General features: G+C 54.8%; 2 protein-coding genes across 3 annotated transcripts in view; one reads left to right on the forward strand and one right to left on the reverse strand.

Moving 5' to 3' along the window:
• ZBTB7A (zinc finger and BTB domain containing 7A) overlaps positions 1-2,068 on the forward strand; it is a 28,609-nt gene extending 26,541 nt beyond the window's left edge. For both annotated transcript variants that reach the window (XM_038770796.1, XM_038770795.1), the window contains exon 3: positions 1,603-2,068. In XM_038770796.1, coding sequence (XP_038626724.1) covers positions 1,603-2,047 — 445 coding nt within the window. In that variant the 3' untranslated portion in view covers positions 2,048-2,068. The remainder of the gene's footprint in view (positions 1-1,602) is intronic.
• Positions 2,069-19,301: 17,233 nt separating this feature from the next.
• PIAS4 (protein inhibitor of activated STAT 4) overlaps positions 19,302-21,610 on the reverse strand; it is a 46,799-nt gene continuing 44,490 nt past the window's right edge. Inside the window, exons 10-11 of the mRNA XM_038771111.1 lie at positions 20,035-20,165; positions 19,302-19,571 (exon numbers count right to left, since the gene is read on the reverse strand). Coding sequence (XP_038627039.1) covers positions 19,369-19,571; positions 20,035-20,165 — 334 coding nt within the window. The 3' untranslated portion in view covers positions 19,302-19,368. The remainder of the gene's footprint in view (positions 19,572-20,034; positions 20,166-21,610) is intronic.

Raw genomic sequence — 21,610 nt, forward strand, 5'->3', positions numbered from 1 at the left:
GTTCTCCCGACACCCAGGCCCGGGATCTTCCCACTAGGCCGCTTCCCAATTGACCGTTTTCCTGAGGCGCGCACCTTGGCTAGGATGTTTGGCTGGCGCACGCGCAACCGGTGCCGCCCCTAGGTGAGTACGCCAGCACCCCTTCGTTGCTCCGTGCCGCAACACCCGTGGTCTTGGAGGGTTGCTCTCTGAGGTTTCAGTGGTAGTTTCAGAATAATTCAGGAACCCGATCTCTCGCACCAACCCTTCCCTTCTTGAGGCAGTTTCGTGCTTCCAAGGTGCATCACCCCCTCCCCTCTGCGGAGAGGGACGTCGTGATGCGTCATCCAATTATTCTATTTCTTTTAATGAGCCGCCGATAATGTTCCCGCGTAATCAGTGGTATTTAATGAGCATTTTCTGTGGGCAGAGGACTGGACTGAGTGCTTGGGAGAGTTGGCAGGGAACCCGTCTACAAGGAGCGCGCAGTCTACAGGTGTGCACCCCCCCAACCCCGGTCCAGTGGAGGGAAATGAAAGTTAACACACGTCTACTGTCCGTCGATCGGTAGTATTTATCGCGCAACTACTGTGTGCAGAACATGGCCCTCGACAGTAGGGAGAGGCGCCTAGAAATGAGCGGCACGCCTGAGCCCTGCCCTCGGGGAGCTAAGAGTCTGGAGGGGCCGGGGAGAAGGAAGAAGGAAAAGTGGACAGGTTCCAGAATTAGCGCTTAAGTCGCAGGGTCGTTAAGTGCCATGGGAGGTTGAGTACGCGAGGGCTTACGCGTTGCAAAAGTGGCAGACGGGCAGTGTCGGGAGCTAAGCAGGGGCAGTGAGAAATTAACCGGGGTAGGTCTCCTGGAGGACGTGAGGCGGGGGTTCACCTCAAGAAATTATGCAAACTCTCCCATCGTCCCACCGTCCTCCCTCCTATTTAGACGGTGAGCACGCCCGGGTGGGCCCGGGGCTGTGTTCGGCCCCCAGCGCTTAGACCGGCGCTTGACAGGTCATAAGCGCTCAAAAAATACCACGATTATAAATACCGTAACTCTTTACAAGGCCGGTTGAGTTGAGGCTGGCCTCCTTTTGGTGTTGGGACCACCGGTCTCGGGGGAGACTTGGGTGCCAGCTTGGATCTGGCTCAGCCTCCTTTTCCTTCCCCTTGCTCTCTTAAATATCACTCGACAGCCAACCCCGTTGCAGGGGAAGAAGGAAGGGGGGAGCCCAGGCTCTCCCGGGGAGAGATTCCAAGGATAGAAGAGGAGTTACTTGTCCCGGCAATCAGACTCGAGTCCCTGTGCCAAGTACTTGGCGGGAGAAAGTGAGTGAGTGAGTGTTTGTGTGTGTGTGTGTGTGTGTGTGTAATCCCCGCCCTCAAGGAGCTTTCAGTCTAGTGGAGAGATGGTCATTTAGCTGTACTGTAGAGAGGGAGAAGCAATAACGTACAGAGTTGGTCGGGGAGGTGAGCGAGTGCTTAAGTGGCGCGGAACGGGCTGAAGTGGGCAAGGGGTGGAGAGAATGGAGATTTCTCGGGGAAGCCGCGATTGCGGGAGGGCCCAAGGGGAACCCCGGATGTCACTGATTGCCCTTCTCGGGTGCCCTCTGCTTCCACACTGCCGCAGGCAAGACAAGCTGAAGGTGCACATGAGAAAACACACCGGGGAGAAGCCGTACCTCTGCCAGCAATGCGGCGCGGCCTTCGCCCACAACTACGACTTGAAGAATCACATGCGTGTGCACACCGGGCTGCGGCCCTACCAGTGTGACAGCTGCTTCAAAACTTTCGTCCGCTCCGACCATTTGCACAGGCACCTTAAGAAGGACGGCTGCAATGGCATCCCCTCCCGGCGGGGCCGCAAGCCCCGGGTACGCGACACCGGCGGCTTGCCCGGCCCTGTCGCCGCGCCTCCGGGGGATGGAAGCAGCTCTCCCGTCCAGGACAGCCAGAGGAATGGCCAAGAGAAGCACTTTGAGGAGGAAGATGAGAGCTCCGGCCAAGAGGCTCTGGGAAGAATGAATGTAGCGGGAGGGTCATCTGACGGTAACTTAACAATGGAACTCTCCTAAAACCAAAAAAAAAAAAAGATAAGAAAGTAAAAAAGAAAAAGAAATTCTATATATATATACAGATATATATATATATATATATATATATGAGACGTCACAAAATCTAGTTAGTACTTTCCTCAGATTTTTCTGTTTAACGATGTCCCCCCCCCCCACCCCCAACTTTTTTTAGAAGAAAATATTCTTATCAGTGTGTTTCTCCAGCTCCCCTCCTCCTGCCCACCTTCCTGCCAAAGCCCCAGGGCCTTCATTCCCCCTCCAACCTGGCGACCCGTTCCAAGGGAAGAGGGAGCAAGGCCTGGGCCATATAGGGAATGGCCATCAGCGGTAGTAATGCAGACTAGACCAGTGTTTTGGGCGGGAGGTAGGTGGTGGGAGCTGGGCCCACTTGGGCAAGGCTGAGGCGGGTTGGATTGCGTTTCGTTGGTTTATTATTATTATTTTTTTTCTTTTTGGTTTTTTCCTTGTTTTGTTCCTCTTTTTCTTTTCCAAAGTAATCTCCCCACTGGGGAGGAATGGGACTATATTGCCGGGAGGGAGGTCCAGAGGGGCCCCTCCCAACCTCCCCGTCCCCCGAGCAAGGAGCCCGTCCTGCGGCCCCGCAGACCCGCCGTGTTGGCAATTCCGGGGCTCTCGCCTCCTCTGCAGTCCCTTGTCTTTCAGACAAGACCTTAAAAGCTGGAGTTCCGTCCACCTCACCTGGTGGACGTTAAACCGCGCCCCCGCCCCAGTTCCTTGCTCTCCACCTCCCCTTTCCTCAGGGCACTTAATAGGGGGTTCCCCCACCCCCTCCCCTTCCCACGACGATTCCCTCTGCTCCCTCAAACGCCCCTGCCCCGTTCCCACCAAAGAGGGAACAGCTTCAGGCCCTCCTCAAAGAGTCCTGGTTTGTACCCAGGCTTCGACCGGGCCCATTGCTCATGGCCACTAAAACACAGATATTTGCTTTCTTGGCTAGAGAGGAGGGGACCCAATTAGCACTCACCATAGCCCTCTTTGCAGCTTGCTGCACTTAATAGCTCCCGTGCGGCCCCCTCTCCGGGCAAGTAGCATTAGGGACACTTGCGGCCTCGGCCTCTGATCAGCCGGTTCTCCCGGCAGTGTCTTCCCCCGCCCTCCGCCCCCCCCCCCCCCCAAAATCTGGTCTTGGTGACCCTCTGGGGAGGGAGTAGAGAGGCTCTGTCCATCTGTCTCCCCTTGCCCCCCGCCCCACACCCTCCCGGTGGGAGACATTGAGAGATGAAAGCCCTTTTCTTGAAAGCACTTTTAGATTTCTTGTGAAAATTCCTGAAGAGGGAACAGCCAGTCAGTGAGGGGGTGAATGTAACTAGGGGTTGAGCAGGGGGAGACAGGGTCCCGGCAAGTGGGAGTGGGGCAGGGAGGAGAGAGTCGAGATGTTCGATGCAGGCAAAAGCAATAAAAAAAAAAACAAAAATACAAAAATGAAAGAAAAAAAAAATTTTGAAGTCTTAGCACTTTGTAATGGAACGGGTACTACACTTTATCTTAATTCTTAATTTAAAACATGTTTACAAGTTGCAACCAACTTCTATGAAAAACGAAAAAGACAAAAAACAGATTGTTAAATGAATTCCTAAAATTGATTTATTTTTGTAAAAAATAAGAAAACCCCACAAAAGCAGAATTCACGTCTATTTCCCGAAGTAATAAACGAGGAACTGTGCTAATTAGGTTCTGTGACGGGACCTAGAACCCTCAGAAGTGTTTACACTTCGCACCCGAAGCTTGAATTTTAGGCAGGAAATATGGATTTCTTTGTGTTTTTATTTTTCCTCTCTTTGGGGGGAGCCTTTTTATTCATTTTAAGCATCTTATTGCCAGTGCTAGCCATAGCTGTATCTCCTGTCTCTTTCCCTTCCTCCCCCCTAGGCCGAGAAGCCGGGGAAAGGGCCGGGAGGTGGAAGGAAGTGGAGAGCCCGGGGGAAATGGGATCTTGTCCATGTATTTTATAGCCAGCCAGATCCCTCCAATTTGCCCCTGTGCCCCTCTCGTCCCCGTCCCCCGTGTCCCCCACCCCCCCAGCTTGGTCTGCCCTTGTGCCCCTAAGTCGCTCTCATCACCTGGGCCCCTCTCCCTTCTCCTCGGACTTCATTTTGGCCTCCTTCCAATGTGGAAGAGTCCATATCGGCCGTTTTAGGACCAAGCCAAGGTGAATGGCAGTGGCCCCACTGGCTTCCCCCACCCCCTTTATCTCAAATCTAAAGTGGGACCTTGAGGGGTGGGGTGGGAAGACAGGGAAAATCCCAGCTCTGGGGGGCCCGCCCCCCACACCTACGAGCTCCCCAATATGTATTCCTTAAATCAATCGGGGTGTTTCCTGAATGCTTACTGTGTGCAGAGCACTTGGGGGCGTCCAGTACAACAGAGTCAGTAGACGCGATCCTGGCCCGCAGAGAGCTTACCATCTCGGGCCCCGCCGATGCTCTCGGATAGGCCCAGCCCTGGTTGGGCCTCAGATTGCGTTTGATAGAGAGAGACCAAAAAAGTAAGAAAGGAGGACTTTCTCGAGGTCCAAAACACCGAGGGCTCTCCACCCTCAGGACAGAGTTGAAGGCGGCGAAGCCGATGACGTCCCCCCCGTCATCCCGTTCTGTTCCCTGTTCCCCATCCCGGTTAGCGCTCGAAATTCCTGGCAGCGGAAAAGAATCCCAAAATTCTGTATCTTTCCCCCTGAAGATTCCGCCTCCTTTCCCCTCCAAACCTAGGTAGGAAACGGGGCAGACGATGGGAGAGGGGATGGGGCAGGGGTCCTCCGCGTCCCAAGTCCGGCCCCTGCTTAGCACTGGCTCAATCTTGCATATGCAAACCTAGCAAGGACTTGTAAATAGTTACGTGAGGTTCTTTATTGTAATCAGCAGTGGCAGTATCTGTTTTCCAGCTTCAGTTCCCTAATTCCCCAGCTCTCACCTGTTTGATTTGAACTTTTTCCTCCCCAAAGACTTCTGTGATTTAAAAAGGGAAATAAAAAAAAAACAAACAACCCAACACAAACAAAAAAAAAAGTCCTTCCCGTCACTCCAAAATGTCTCAGGATTTCTCTTTGGGTGGAGGGGCAGGGGAGATGGGGGAGAGGGGTGGAGACAGTGACCTCAGCCCCTAGGCCTTTATCTGCAGATGGCTCCATCCTCAGACCCTCCTTCCCAACACAGGCTGTCCTGTTTCACACCTGAAAATCACAGGACAGGTTATTTTGGAGTTGCCATCTGTTCCAAGGACCAGAGGAGGGGGACGGGGCCGACGCGGGAGCGGGGAGGGGGGTTTTCCGGTTTGGTCCCGAGTTTGAATTAGGAGCTAAGGAGAACCTTCCAAGATCTCCAGAGGGGGAGGCTTTTTCCCCCCAAGAGCGTGTGATAACTGCATTTGTGAGGTCAAGCTGCAGGTTGCCTTCTGATCCACGCTTGGTGCCGTTGGACTTTCCCTGGCCTTCCCCCTCTCCTCCCTGAGGTCTTGCCTTGTTTCTGGAAGAGGAGGGCTGGCAAGGAAGGGTATCTGGTCAACTGGATTTAGGGAACAACAATAACCCCCTCTCCCCTCCCGCGCCCGCCCCTGCCCCAACTTCGTTTATGATGAAAACGCTTTTGCCTTCCGTAGAACTTCGGGGAACAAATATAGGCACTCAGAGTGGACAGATTCATGTACAACAATGCAGGCAACACTTTAGCACAAGCACCTCTTATCTCCACGTACATTCTGCCTTAACCTTTTGACCTGTTTTCCTTTTGTAATGAGCGATGTTAAGTAGTTGCATGGAAGAGAGAAAGAAATGCCCCAATCATATACTGTATATAAACATTGATTTTTTTTAAAAAAAAAATTAAGGTTGTGATAAAGTGTTGCCAAAGATACTGATGAAGTAATGTGTTTCAGGGGATAAGGAAAGGAAAAAAATGGCAACTTGTTAAAAAAAAAAAACACAAAACACAGCAAAGTTTTTTTTTGGTTATTTTTGGTTTTGGTTTTTTTTTTTCCGGTGGGTGGAGAGGGGGGTGTCTGCTGCCTGGTACAAAGCAAATTTGTCATTTCTTTAGTGGTATTACTGTGTTTGTGTGTCTTTGTGCAAGTAAGTGTCCGGTTCAGGGTTTGCTCTAGACGGTAGGATTGGGCCCCGAGGCGCCCAAAAGGCTTGCCACATCCAGAATTCTCCTGGGAAAGGGTGATTGGCACCCAGCTGACGGGGTGGCTATACCATCAGCCAGCGGTCTGTGTATTGAGCGCCTGCTCTGTGCTTTCCCAAGCAAGCGCTTGGGAAAGTCCATCACAGTGGAGTTAGCGGACCTGACTGCTGCCCGCTTTAAAGGAGCCGCCAGTCATCCGCAGGGGGGTGGAAAGAGCCGAGGTAGCTGAGGGGTGGCTAGATAGTAATGATGCTATTTATTAAGCACTTAGTATGTGCTAAGCGCTGGGATCCGAGGGCTGGAAGCCTGTCTGGAAGGAAGCCTGTACTGAACACTTGCACTGTACACGTGTCTCCCTGCTCCAGGCAGGGAGAGACGCCGAACGTTTCTTTTTGACTCTTCTCTGGGATGGGGTAGTCGGGAGAGGAGCTGGCAGTCGGATCTGGAGCCTGCGTCTCCTCCCCTCTCCCCTTTTAAGGAAAAAACAAAACAGTGAATGTAAACTTTGGACAAGAGGGAAGGGAGGAAGGAGCGACGCGAAAGACCGGAGAACCGGGAGAACTGCCTGCGGGTTTCAGTGGGCCAAACCAAAGGCTACTCCGTCCTCACCAGAAAGCTTTTGGGTGGGGGGCGGAGAAATTCAGGGGGGTGGCGGCGGGAGATGGGGCCCATCTCCGCCGCCTGTCTTGGGTCAGCTGTGGCGTCCGGTTGGCCGAGGGCCCAAAGAGACACCGCTCGGCCAGGCAACGGCCAACCTGCAGCCCGGAGAGTGGATGGGGCGAGGGGAACGGTCCGGCCGGAGCGTTTCCCGTATATCCGTAATTGCTTCTGAAGCTTTATCCCGCTAGAGCGGGGGGGGGGTGTTTCTTCTTCGTAATCTGCCTTGTTGTCTTGTAACCGTGCGCCTCTTACGCTTCCTCTTGGTCGTGCCCTCCCCGGGGTCTCCATTGGAAGACACTGCATCTCCCATTTCCGGGGACCCCCCACCCGGCCCTCGCCCTCCACTCCTCTCGGGTGGAAACGGGAGGGCCGGCTCCGATTCCCGTCTCGGGCCTCTCGCCCCCCGAGGCCCGGAACGGTCTAGCCAGCCCTCGGAAGCAGGGATGCGGCATCTTGGAAAAGTGGGAGGATGGTTTTTTTTGCACTAATTAGACCCGTTGGACGCGATGAGAGCGGTCGTGTTGCACATCGGGTGAGGGCTGAGAAGGCGGAGGAGGAGCAGGACTGGCCAACGAGGCCGTGTGGGTGGGGAGGCAGACAGTGACAGAGAAGGAGGTGGGGAATGAGCACAAACCCTTTTGTTGTTGAGCGGCCAGGGTGACTTAGACAACAGAAACAAGGGGGAGGCTTCCCCGCCCCACCCGCCTCCCCCAAACCTTGTCAGATTCCCTGCCTGAGCAAGCTCCCGGCTCGAGACGAAGAATGTTTAGGCCGCCAGGTCGGAGAAGAGCAGACTATTTTTTCAAAAATATTCATATTTGCAGGTTTATTTTCAAAGTTACTTAAGCCCAGGACCGAGGTAGAAACGCAGTCGAGTCATTGCTGTGAGTTTCGTAACCCAGGAGAGACGGCGGGGCGGGGGGCGGTCAAGGTTCTCAGAGAAGTCTTGCGCGCTCTCCCTCTGTCTTCCTATACACACACAGATGTGCGTATGTGTGTACATGCACACACAGGTGTGTGTATACATAAGTATATCTATTTCAATTTTATTTGGGGGGAAGGGGGTACCTTCAGCAGCTCCTTTCTCTTAAAACCCAGTTTGCATTGGAGGTTGAGGAGGTAAAGGGAGCTAGACAGGTAATGTCATCACCCTTGCCTGCCCCAGGCCCTAAAAAGGTGAGTGGGGGCACCAAAGACGTGACATGGGGGGGTGGGAGGGGGGTGAAGGGACAGATAAAGCACAGAGAAGACATTCCATAGACTGTACCGAGAGTCTTTATAAAGTGTGGGAGAAAATAAAATGCACTTTTGGAGGGGGGGGGGGGAGGGGCGGCTTTAAAAAAAATAAATTCATTTTTCTTGTACATAAAGACCACTAAAAAGCCTGTAAACAACCCCTGCCCGCCTCTCTCGTTTGTTTGATTTGAAAAAAAAAAAGCATTATCCAAAGAGTGATCTCTAGATTTGTTGCTGAGCCAGAGGGGCATGGGGGGAGGAAGAGGAGGAGCGGTTGGTGGGGAGGGTCTCTTTCGACATCAGATTGTCTCAGGGAGCAACGGCCTCGAACAGTAACAGGGGGAGGAGACTGGAATTCAGGATAGGGGCTTTATTTGGTGTCCTCCCTCTCTCCCTTCCTCCCTCTCCCCCACCCCAAGCTCTCTTTTGTGACATCCAGGCAGGGTTGCGGGAGAGGAAAGGAAAGTGGAAGTTCAATCTGTAATGCCACATGGCTACTTCCTTCAGTTTTAAATGAAATGCACTCCAACTAGTTCTGGATTTTTCTGGTGGATTGAGGATCAAGGAGGGAACTTGAAAAGCGGGATAGATACAAGATAATCAGTTTGCACCCGGTCTGTGCCCCCAGTGGGCTCCCGAATGATCGTACTGGAGAGCTTGCTGGGCGCAGAGCACTGTACTAAGCTCTCGGAAGAGTACAGTTCAACACATTCCCTGCCCGTGATGGTCTCCCAGTCCAAGAGGGAGGGAGAACCGGTCTCATCCTCATTTTATGATGAGGACACAGCCCCAGAGACGCTAAAGGACGTGCCCACAGTCACACGGTCGGCAAGCGGCAGAACAGGGACTGGTATCCAGGTGTCCTGTGCTCTTTCCAGTAGGCTCTGCCGCCTTCACACCTTTTACCGGAGCAGCTCCCGAAAGAGTGAGCGATGGGTCCAGTTTTGAGTTCCAGTACTTCTCCTGGCTTCTACCTACCCTCTGGTGGAGGGGCTCCAGAGCAGTGAATTAATTGGCCAAAAGCCAGGCAGTTGGAGAACTCCGGGACTCTGGCTAATGTGTAAACTGTGCCCTCGGCCTGTGGATCGGCTGGATGCACAGGTCGTCTTTCCAAATTGATCTCTCCCCACCCCACTGCCCCCAGCTGAGGAGCTGTGGGTTTCTGTTGGCACATTTACTGGGCTAGAGCACTACTTGGGTCTTCCCGTCCCGGGTGAGGTTATTGGCGTGTCGGGGGCCCGTAGGAAATGGGCTCAGTGCAGTGACAGAAGTCCCAACGTCAACCCCTTTTCCCCGCTACCCCTTGCCCTGGTGAGTGTCTGTGGAGAGGGGAGGGCACCAGGGACCTTTTCCTAGCCTCCTTCTCCCCGAGCCTGGCACTGACAAAGCTGGGCCCTCCCTCCCCTGAAGACGTCTCCCTGAGCTCTCAAGACTGCAGTGGGTGAGATTTCGAGGTAAAGGACGGGGCGCGGCTTGGGGGTCTCCCCCCCCCCCCCCCCATCATTCAATCGATAGCCTTTATTGAGCCCTTACCGTGAAAGCGTAACAAGGTCCCACTGAGGTTTGAACTCGGATTGCTGGATTCAGAGTTCAGAGGGCTAACCGTTACCCCGTGAAACCCAGCCCCCGGCCTCAGCTCCACCCGCTAACGCACCGGGGCCTGACGGATGGGGGGAGAGCCAGTTTCAAGCACCCTCATTGAGGATGGGTTGTAGACTAAAACAAAGATCAAGTCAATTGTACTTTCCACCTACTGTACTGTGAGAGAAGTGTTCATTTCTGCATTAATAGACTGCTGTGTCTCTGAGTCTTCCACTTCCTTTTGTTGGCTGTCTCTTCATCCTGCTCCAATCCGGCCCCCCGTTTTTGCGCCGTCCCCTGGTGCCAAAGGAGATAGGTGAGATGACCTTCCGTGACTTGCTGGGGTGGGACTCACCAGATGCTCCCTGTTGGGACTGACGAGGAAACCAAACCCCAGAGAGAAGAACCGCTTCCTAAAAAGCAAAGCAACCTTGGGCAAGTCGCTTCACTTCTCTGTGCATCATTTACCTTGTCCGTAAATAAACCTGTGAGCCCCACGTGGGACGTGGACTGTGTCCAACCTGATTAGCGTGTATCCACCCCAACCCTTAGAAAGTGCCAGCATATAGTAAGTGCTAAGCAGATACCGTAAGAAAAAAAAAAAAAAAGGCATCACGGCCTTTCAAAAGCTAATTCAGGCCCAGACGTAAGAACTCAACATCATCCTTTCCAATGGGATAGGGCTTTTTAAGTTTATCCAAATTGGTTTCACGTCACTTGGCATTTTTTCTGCCTGACTTTGCTGTGAGGTAGGGAATGCTAGGTGGTATCGTCTGTATTTTACAGATGAGGATGCTGGAGTGCAGAGCGGGATAAATGACTTGACTGAGGTCACACAGCAGGCCCTTGGCAGTGCTGGAATTAGAACCCAAGGGATTAACCCACGTGGGACAACCTGATTGCCTTGTATCCCCCCACAGCGCTTAGAACAGTGCTTTGCACATAGCGCTTAACAAATGCCATTATTATTATTATTATTATTATTATTTGCCTCCTGGACCCATCCCCTTTCCTCCCGAGTCCCAATTCCTGCCCTGAGTTCTGATGTGCTCTGCTCCTGAGCCCCCTAGCAGGGACCCCCCGCCCTTCCCCGGGCCTTCTGGGGGAGAACAGTGCGGCTCCTCCCGACACACGCAACCCAGGGGGCCCAGTCACCCCAACTCCGGCTTAATGACACGCCGGCTTTCCCTCCTTTTTCTCGCAGGTCTGGGTGTGGAATCACCCGCTCAGGGGAAGAGGTGATCCCTGTGGCAACGGGGCCCAATCTCCACTTCCCTCAAAGGGACTGCGTGGGAAAGGTAATGGGCGACCAGTGGGGCAGGAGACTCCTATCTTAATGGGTGGCTAGAGGTGGAGCTGGAACTAAAGAGTGAGGGGTGGAGAATCGACCAGGGGCCCCAGGAGGGGACATTTGGAAGGCAGAGAGGGAAACCAATCAAGCCCTCCGATCTTGGCGTGCTGGCCAGGAATGGGATGAGGCAACTGGCCCTGTCCCTCTTCCCCCATTCCCCCGGCAGGCTCCACTTCGGTGGGTGGGAACGGGCAGTTGTGACGGGGTGAGGGCCGCCCTTGAGTGGGAGAAAATGGTTGAACCTCAGTCAATGAATGGTATTTACTGAGCGCTTACTGTGTGCAAGAAGCACTATACTAAGCTCTGGGGAGAGGGCAGGAGAGTTGGCAGACACGTTCCCTGCTCCCAGGGAGCTTACGGTCTACAGGGGGTCAGACATTCTAATACATTTCAGCTAGAAAACAGGCACAGTTCCAAGTCCTGAAGTAGGCTGGTGCAATCCCTCGTCTGAAGTCCCAAATCCTTGCAGCCCACCCCCAGCCCAACCTTGGGCCCCTGCCCCTTCCCTTCCAGCCCAAAGGGCACTGACCATGTTAAAAGATTAGTTTGTGTCATGAGCTTACTGGTTTTCAAGGCTGATCTCAGCAGCTTAAAACAGCAAAGTCGTCTTCCTTAGTAAGGACTCTAGTGCCACTTACTGCCCCAGAGCTGTGGTTTTTCATTAAGGGCATCAGGAGCAGTTAGCAGGAGAAATGGGGGCAGGGTCCTTCTGCAACAAAAAGGGGGGCTTTAGATGATCGCTCTGATGAAGGGCCTGGTCCTGCTCCGATGATTGAGGTTTAAAGATCATCGGCGTAAGCAGCTTCTGACACCCCTGGCCCGACCGGGGCTGACCAGTATGAGGAATCGGACGTTTACAGAGGATTGAGCGCACTGTGAAGATGAGAAACCTCAGGCCAGAACCGCAGACCCGCCCGGGGTCAAACCCTAGGGATAACCCCTACCCCCTCAGCTCTCTCCTTGCCTTAAAGGCTCTGCCCCCCACCTATTTTCCAGTCCCAGTTTGGACCCAACCTCCCCACCCTCCCACCTCCATCTGGCTCCCGGGATCTGAGAGAGGCCGGAAAGGCAGGGTCCGACGATCCCGGGGGCGGTCACCGGCGTTAAGCGCTCAATAAATAACTTTGATTGATTGCTTAGGAAGTTGAACTCTAGTTCCCGGCCCTCCTCTCACCAGACTGTAAGCCCCTCCTCGGGGGCCTGACATCTGGTTTGTTCCTTTCCTCTCCAATCCATCGGCAACGGCCTGAGGGCAAGCGGACCCCCGCCCACCCCAGCTCACCTGAGGCTACCTGGCAAGGGCTCTGGAGCGCTTCGGAGCTACCGTTTTCCGGGTGCCCCTTCGGCAGGGAAAGGGGCAGAGCAGAGGAGAGGAACTGGCGCCAACACAGACCGTAGTGCCCTGGGCAGTCCTTTAGTCCGTAGAAGGTGCAGGGCTGGTAGAGATGGAGGTTCACTGCCATCCTGAACGGAGAGAATGAGAGAGGGCGGTTAAAGTCGAGGGGAGAGCGGGGGTAGGCCAGGGGCTCTTCCCTAAGTCCAGATCACGATGCCACATTTTGAGCTCAAGGCAGGGAAGGGGTCTACCAACTCTGTTGCATTATCCTCTCCCAAGCGCTTAGTACAGTGCTGTGCACACAGTAAGTGCTCAATGGATAGGACTGATCGATCGAGTGTGCGATGGGGCTCCCGGTCGCACCAGCCCGTACTGCAGCCCTGCAGGAAACTCCTCCTGGCTCTGTCGGGGCTGCATCCATCCTGAGTCACAACCACAGGATGACTAGTCCCCCTGGAAGCAGGGATTCCCCCCCAGCCCCCAAGGCTGGGCCAGAGGGGAAAGATGAGATCCCCAGTCACCCCTCTGGGAGATGGGGAAAGAGAGCATTGGGATAATAAAAATAATAATTATGGTATTTATTAAGTGCTTACTATGTACCAGGCACTGTACTAAGCACTGGGATGGGTACAAGCAAAATGGGGTAGGCACAGTCCCTGTCCAAATGGGGCTCACGGTCTCAACTCTCTGAGGTACTGATAAGTAAATTGACTTGCCCAAGGTCACGTGGCAGACAAGTGGCGGGCATCAGGATTAGAACCCGTGACCTCTGACTCCCAGGCTCTTGCTCTATCCACTAATAATAATAATGATGGCATTTGTTAAGCGCTCGCTCTGTGCAAAGCACTGTTCTAAGCGCTGGGGGGGGATACAAGGTGATCAGGTTGTCCCACGTGGGGCTTACAGTTTTAATCCCCATTTTCCAGATGAGGTCACTGAGGCCCAGAGAAGTGAAGTGACTTGCCCAAAGTCACACAGCTGACAACTGGCGGAGCAGGGATTTGAACCCATGTAGTAGCACTACACCGTGCTACTTCTATGCGGAGATGGCTATCGATTCCTTTCCCCCGTCCGGCCCTGCCTAGCCAGCCCCTGCCCCCCTGGACCCATTTCTCCCCCTTTGGGGCCACCATGGCTGCTTGCCCAGGGTTGGAGCAGCCCCCACGGCACCAGCAGCTCCAAGGAGCCGCTGCCCCTCACCTGCGGATCCGTCTCCGTGCCCGCTGCCGGTGGTGGTACTCGCCCTTGGCGAAGTCCTCCAGGGTGGCCCAGAAGTGACCCTTTCTGCCGTCGCTCCGCCCAGCTTTGACGAAACACTTGTTGAGGGACAGGTTGTGGCGGATGCTGTTCCTCCAGCTCTTCCCCTGGGGGGAAGGGCAGAGGCCCCACGAGGTGGCCGGTGTTTCGGAAGAAGGGACCTCTCCCGAGGGTCCGGAGGGGACGCCGCCAACTCCATTCCTCCGACCTAAGGCCCAGCTCCCGGACAGCAGGTGGGTCTCTGGCCTTCTGATCCCTTGGCTACAAAGACGGCGCTTGGTTCGGAGGGCGTTCCCCATGCCCCCCAACTCCCCACGCCTTTCCCCGTCGGTCGTCCGCTTCCACCTTTCTCGGAAACACAACCAGGTCGCTCGCCCCCCGTGCTCTGGCCAGCCAAGGGAGCCCCTGGACTGAGGGCTCCAATTCCCTTTCTGTTTTATACGAAAAGATTTGAGAGCCCCCCACCCTCCCAGTGTCTAGCAAGGCTTTTGGGGAAAATGGAACCAGCCCAGCAGGGACAAATGGGAACTCTCCAACTTGCCGGGCTCAGAAGAGATATTCCGGCCACTTCTAGTGAGCCCCCCATTTCTCTCCATCCCCACCCGGGTGGGAGCCGCCCCTTCCCGTGAACAGAGACTGGATCGGAAGTCTGGCTGGGCCACAAAGCTGAGAGCCCAGGAGAAACCCTCAACTGGGGCAGCCACGGTCACCCAGATCGTTCCTCCCTCTCCAGGCCGGGCCGGTAGCTTCCCGTCCCCGGCTCCAAACTCACCTTGTTTTTGAAGTAAGGGTAAGCGTCCACGATCCATTGATAAATATCTGAAAGGAGGAGCTTCCTCTCGGGGGAAGACAGGATGGCCGTGGAGATGACCGCAATGTACTGGGCTTATGCAGAGAAGCCTGGCCACCACGGTCCGACTGCTTCCCGCCGGCCTCGGTGGGCTTCTCCTTGTCGAAGAGCAGGTGACGGATGGCGGAAGAGAGTCCCAGCGGCCTCCCGCGCCATGCTGCAGGTAAGTGGCTAGATAGGTAGGTAGGCGTACAGCGATCCCCGGTTCACGCCACCTCCACTCTCTCCCCGACCTAAGCGCGGGGAGACCCCGGGGGAAGCCGGAGGGGAGCGGAAGAGGAGAGAGGCCAGAGTGCCGCCTGCCAATTAGTCCGGATTATAGAGTTTGCTAATTGTGTTTTCACAAACGGGCTGCGCCTTTGCAAAGCCCCCCCCGTTCATCTGGCAGAGCCCTAGCTTTAGGGGGATTTGGCCCTTTGGCCTAATAAATAAAATGATTCATCTGCTCAAGGTACTGGAATTCTCAGTCCTCAAGGCTCCTCTGAAGGGGAGAGGGAGGAAGTGGGCATTTAAGGCGCCGCTTGAAGCTGGGGGGCGACGGGGGAATCCATCAGAAACGAGGTCGCGGCCAACAGGTTTTAGCCAAATGGCTAATAGGCTCCTTTCTGTCAAATCACCCCTCCGCAACAGTGTGGCCTAGGGGAAAGAGCCCAGGCCTGGGTTCTAATCCTGACCCTGCCTCTTGCCCGCAGTGTGGCTTTAGGCAGGTCACTTCTCTGCGCCTCAGTTTCCTCATCTGTAAGACAGGGATTAAACCCTATTTCCTCCCTATTTCCTCAGTCAATTGCGTTTATTGAGTGCTTACTGTGTGCACAGCACTGTAACTAAGCGCTTAGGAAAGTACAATATAACCATTTAACAGACACATTTCCTGCCCGCAATGAGCTGACAGCCCAGAAGGGGAGACAGGCATTAATATAAATAAATGAAATAAGATACGTAAAAGTAGAGATTTCTAGAAGGCGGGAGGAAATGCGAAACTGGAGAGAGGGAGAGAGATCGGGGCTGGAGATGGAGATTTGGGAATCAGCCGCATAGAGATGGTAGTTGAAGCCATGTAGAGCGCTGAATCTTAACCACTAGACCAGTCTCTTACTTAGGAAGTGAGCCCCATGTGGGACAGGGACTGTGTCCAACCTGATTATCGTGTACAGTGCTTGGCATATAGTAAGTGCTCAAGTGACACTTAAAAATAAAACCCAAAAAACCCAACCCATGGATATGGCAGGGGGGCTGGGGGAGGGAGAGGTCCAAGTGGGTAAGAGGGAATGAGGTGGTTATAATAATAATAATAATAAATGGCATTTATTAAGCGCTTACTATGTGCAAAGCACTGTTCTAAGCGCTGGGGAGGTTACAAGGTAATCAGGTTGTCCCACTTGGGGCTCACAGTCTTAATCCCCATTTTACAGATGAGGGAACTGAGGCCCAGAGACGTGAAGTGACTTGCCCCAAGTCACACAGCTGACAATTGACAATTGGTTGTTTCCTTTATTCAAGTGCATTCGGGGAGACTACTAATCCAAAAGCTGCAAGGGTGTAGAAATGAAAATGGACTGTAAACCCCTTGCGGACAGGGAACTCGTCTACCAACTCTGTTATACTGTCCTCCCCCAAAGCACTTAGTGTAGTGCTCGACACAGGGTAAGCACTCAAATACCACTGATTGATTGAAACAGAAAAACAGTAAAAACTGACACTAACCCCATGAGGCCAAAGGAACCAAAACTCCTCGGAACGGAACAAGGAAGGCGCGTAGTTCAGTGCCCCGCGCCGAGTAAGCGTTCAATAAATCCCATTGATCCATCGACCGAAAAGGCACCAGTGGGGAGACGGAAAGGCCGAACGCGGGACCGGAGCCAAGCGCAGCCGAGCCGAGGCCCAGTGCGTCCAGCTGGGATTTAGCCCGACCGGGGGGCGGCTTTGGCCCGGGGCCACCGGTTGGCAGGTGCGACCCCTTTCCGAACTTTCTGAATGACTTGGGATTTTCTAATTGCCTGGACTTTCCCCCACTGAGTGGAGGTGGGGGTCTCTGCCCAGGAAAAATGGGGCCGGGGGGGGATTGTGGAGGGGAGGGGAAGGGCCCCAACCCCCCCCCCACAAGCCCAGAGACAGGAGAAAGCAGTCACGGGACATTAAATGTAAATCTTTCTTTTTATTTAACAAACACTATACTTTTGAATTTTGAAGAATGTGTACTGAGAGAAAGAAAAATATTTTGGTTTTTTTTTTTTCTCTTTACAAAACAAAACCAGGATATAAGAAAACATATGTACAGAACAGCTGGCCAAAAAAAAAAAAAAAAAAAAAAAAAAAAAATCAACCAAAACCAGGAACAGAAGCATGATGTTTCTAAGCAGTGGCTTGGCCTGGACTTTTTTATTTTCATTTTTTAAAAACAATTAAATTAGAATACAAATATTAGAAAACATCGGACACTCGGGCTACCAGTGCTGCTGAGGAGAGCCGAGCAGAGCAGCCTATTTCATACAGTAAAACTTCACTTGTGGCTTCACCAGATTTCTCATTTTTTCTTTTTTTTTTTCATTTCTTTTTTTTTTTTTCCATTTTACCTGAAACGATATTGCATCCTTGCTATGAGATTCCTATGCATATGAAGGAAAAGTTACTTCGGGTTTTGAAAGAGGGAGATAAACCATCAGGAAAGGAAGAAGAAGAAGAGGAGGAGGAGGAGGAGATAGAACGCCAGCCGAAAAGATTGGGATTGGGGTCTCATTCCCTCCTTCCTCTGTGCCCCATTTTCTCTCTCCCCCGCCCCCCATTTCTCCAAGACAGCCTCAGAGGACACTTTCTGGTGGCGACGGGGACGGAGCCGGAGGGAGGCTCCAAAGGTCCCTTTTCGACGGGCTCGGTAGCCAGGGGTGTGTGCGTGCCAGGGGAGAAGGGGGAGCAAAAGCCAACAGGAACCAACACATCCCTTTCTCCCCTCCCAAGCAGTATTTCCTAGATGAGTCATCCAGAGGGATTGCGGGCAAGGCCTTTCCCTCCAGCGGCCCCTACTAGCGGGAGCCGATCCAATTCCAGTCCCCTGCCCCCTCCACCTGGCGCCGGGGCTCTGCTTAGCTCCGAGCCAGTGCTTCGCCACCAACCCAGACGGTCTAGGTGGTCCGGATCCTCCGGCCCCCTCTCCTCCTGCCCGTGGAGGAGGAGTATGCAAAGTGCTCCATAAAAACCACTCAATAGGAAGGTGGAGAACGGCGGGGGCATTTTAAAGGCATTGCCTCTCTCCTCGGCGATCACGTCCTCTCTTCCAATACTGCCAGACATCACGGCGTTGGGGGGGGGAACAGAACGGAACGGGATGAGACGGGGCCCGCTCGGACGAACCTCGATCCCAAGCTTGGCCGCCTGCTCCGGCAGGGCCCCGGATCCCAGCTCTTGAGAGCAGAACTGACGCTTCAAAGGTGACCGAGGTGGCAGCGTGCCCGTCGCCGCCCCCCACCCCAGCCCGTCAGGCTTTGCGACCGCTATAATTCCCACCATCCGGGTGGTCCGGCAGCACACCCCTGCCTCCTGCCCTCCTCTCCTCAGGGCAGGTGCCCCGGGGGGGGGGGGGCAAAACGCAGCCAGCACCCACGCGGGCCTCTGCAGAATGCAAGTCAACAACAGGCAAGTAGTAAAGCAAAATCCCGGTGAGGGAAACGACAACTAAGTGCAGACTCAGAAGGCAACGGTCCTCCGACGGGACCAAGCGGCCCTAAGACCCAAAACGGAAGAGGGAGCGGCGGGGCGGGCAAGTGAGCGACAGAGAGCAAGAGCGAGACAGAGAGACACACACACACGCACACACACACACACACGTACGGAAAAGTCCCGAGGCCGGAGCACGCGCGCGCGGCCGTTCAGTCACCGACACCATGAGATAGCTGCAGGCTCTTCAGCGGTTCTAGTGGCGGGGTATGCACTGGCGCGGACTGAAATTAACCTGAATCGGAGTTACCGAGGTAGCTGGCTGGAAACTGAGAATTTCCCCACCTGGCATTATTCATCATCATCATCCCCTCTCCTCCCTCCGTTTCCTTCCACAGGCCGGGCCGGTCCCAGGCCCCTGCTCCCGAGGGGGTTGCTTGCGAAGGGATAGACGCCCGCACGCTTTAGTCTTCAAAATGCCAAGTTATTGCACTTTCAAAAATACAACAGGTCTGTGGCTAAGCCCGCCCGCCCTCCCTCCCTCCCTCCCGCCCTCCCACCAACCCCCATGGCTTCTGCTCAACTAGAGTTCACTACACAGAGTCTACATTGTTGTCGTCAGATTAGCTTCAAAGGGTTCGGAGACGGGCGTCTCCGGCGAGGGGCTGTGGATTTCCCCGAGTCGGATCCTCCTCGTCCGTCCCCCTCTCCCCCCCACCCCGCCCCCCCCAAATCCGTCCCCGCTCCCGAGCCCTGTCCCCACCCCCGGAACCCCCTCCTTTCCTTCCTAGATCCAGCAAGGCTCTAACATAGTCAGGAATGGTTATGCGAGAACAAGACAAGAAAAATGCACAGCTTTGGAGATGGACTGGAGTTGAGATGGGCCGGGAGTGGGTGGTCAAGCCAGGCCTGGCTCCCCTCCTGCTGGCCGGGCCAACCCGCCGGAGCCACCCGTGTCAGCAACGCGGGGGCCGCCCTCTTTCTGGCTCCAGGGTCAAGTATTTCAACCAGGAAGCAGCTCAATGTTTCACGGTCTTCGTGTGGAAACTGTTAGCTTTGAACAGGAAAATTCAGAGAGGCCGGGAAGGAGAGACGGAGAAAGGTGGTTCTTCCTTCCTCCACGTTTCCCCCCGGCTCCCCCGTTCCCCCCCCACCCCCACCTCCCCCGTTTCTCTCCCTCCCTCCCTCCCCCCACGGCCCCAAGGTTAGTCAGCACCAGAGTATTCAAGTCTCTCCTGGAGGACCGGAGGCCCCGGGCCACAGTCAGCAGGCTGACACTAAACCTTTCTCGTATGTGCAGCGGCGCTTGGACTGGGGGCCGTCTTCTTCGTCGTCCTCCTCCTCCTCCTCCTCTTCGTCCTCGTCCTCGGAGCTGTCCAGCGTGAGATCCACCACCTCGGCGCTGGGCTTCCCATTCTCGCTGTTCCCATTGGGGGGAGGTAAAAGGCTGTTCACTTCAGAGGAGCCTGAGAAGGGCCCAAGGGCGGGGGGTGGGGGGGGTGGGAAGGGGAAGCGGGGAGGTTAAGATTTCACGCAAGAAGCTCCACTCTTCAGCCGGCACTCCTTCCAACTGCCCCTCCCCGCCCCCAGGGCCCGGCCGATGACCCCCGCCCCCTGGTCAAGTCAACTGCTGGAGGAAGGATCCTTCCGCGGAGGCAACCCTGCAGCGAGGCGCGCCTGCCGAGACCCACCACGGGCCGACGGATGCCGCCTCTTCGGAGGTTGGGTGCCTCGGTGCGCTAAAGGGGCTGGCACACTAGCTCCAAACCCCACTGGGCCCAGAGACCAGCAACGGCTCCACTCCTCAGCCATTCGGGGGGGGGGGGCGGAGAACTTGGGAGCCTTGGCTACTCCCACAGTGTCAAGCCGTTCAGACCGCTCCCCTCTCTCCCTTTTCCCCAACCACCTCGTCCCCCCCCATTTACCCACCAAGCACAAGGATGGGGCACTGGGGACTGCAGCTCCGCTCTTTCTCAGCTCGGATTGGACACCAGGAGCCATCTACCAGGTACTCAATTTCGTCCGCGTCCTCGCACTCGGTCAGGATCTTCGACAGGAGCCTGGGAAGGGGTTGGGGGGATGATGATGGCGACGACAACGACAACACCACTACTAATAAGAAGAGGAAGACGGAAGAGCCCCTCTCCGGCTCGTCATCACCAATTTGAGCCAGTTCAAGAGGCCCTCTAGACCGTAAGCTCGCTGTGGGCGGGGAACGTGTCTACCAACTCTTACGTTGCCCTCTCCCAAGTGTTTAGTACAGTGCTCTGCACACAGTAAGCGTTCGATAAATACCACTGATTGGCTGACTGATCAGAAGGTGCCAGATGGCACCAGCCCATGTCACCAGGGCAGCTCCTTTGCCCTCCCAGGTCAGAATCCAAATGGGACTGGGCTACTGGCTTCCTTCAACTCATGAGCCACGGCCTCTGCCACTACCATTCTCATCAGGAAGCCAGTCACCCCTCGGGGAAGACGCTCTCCGCCCCCTGCCCCAAGTACGTGTCTCGGCTGCACCCCAGCTTCCAGAGTCGAGAGGGCCGCAGCCACTGGATAGACGGGGCAGGGAAGGTCCCTGCGGGATAATCCTCGGGCTGAAGATAACGGAGGGTGTTCTCCTTGCAGCCGGAGGCACCCAGAGACTCTCAGCTCCCCACCACCTGAGTGGAAAGCGGCTACTGGAGCTGAGCGGGCCTCACCCCACCCAGGGCCAACTGGCAGTGCCCTCCCTCCCACCCCAAAACCCGAATCCCAGTCTCATCGAGTGCTCATCCAAGGCACTCCACGCCATTCCTGAGTCCAGAGTGCCGGCCACCTCCCCCTCGGAGCACAACTTGGATACGGGAAGCTACTTCCCACCGCGTTAAGAAAGCAGCAAGGATTAGGCACGGAGACACGGCTGGGTTCGGCAGCGTCTGAGACGCCGACTGCGTTTACGGCGCCCGGAACTGTGCCGTAACGCCCGTCTTACGACGATGGTGTCTTAATGCTCACTATGTGCCAAGCGTTGTGCCGAGTGCGGAGAGAAATGCAAGATCATCAATTCACACCCGATCCCTGCCTCACGTGGGTGGCTCTTTAATTTGACCCACCCCGCCGCTCCCCACGTTGCTTCTGAAAAACTCAACTGATGGGTACAGGCCTGGCCTCTTGGAAATGAAGTTGTACGGCAGCGCAGCATTTTGAAGGAAATCTAGTAACCATCAAATGGAAGGATTTCCCTCCTACCCGGCTCACCCCTCCGAGCTCCGTCTGGACAAGAATCAGGGGTCATCAGCTCCCCTCGTGCAGGGTCTTCCCTGCATTTTGCGGCTGGGGCTTTCTGCAGAGACCTACGTCTCCGCTACCTCTGACTGCTCATGGACCTTATTCTGAGGTCCTTTTCAATTAAAACCATAATCATCATCATCATTCCCACCCCCACCCCCAAATTTCACCTTCAAAAAGTTTGGGAACAAATCTATTTCAGATCCCCCAGTATTTAGGATACCTGGGGCCCATTTCT

Source organism: Tachyglossus aculeatus, chromosome X2 (genome assembly GCF_015852505.1).
Source record: "Tachyglossus aculeatus isolate mTacAcu1 chromosome X2, mTacAcu1.pri, whole genome shotgun sequence".
In the NCBI taxonomy this organism is placed as follows: Eukaryota; Metazoa; Chordata; class Mammalia; order Monotremata; family Tachyglossidae; genus Tachyglossus; species Tachyglossus aculeatus.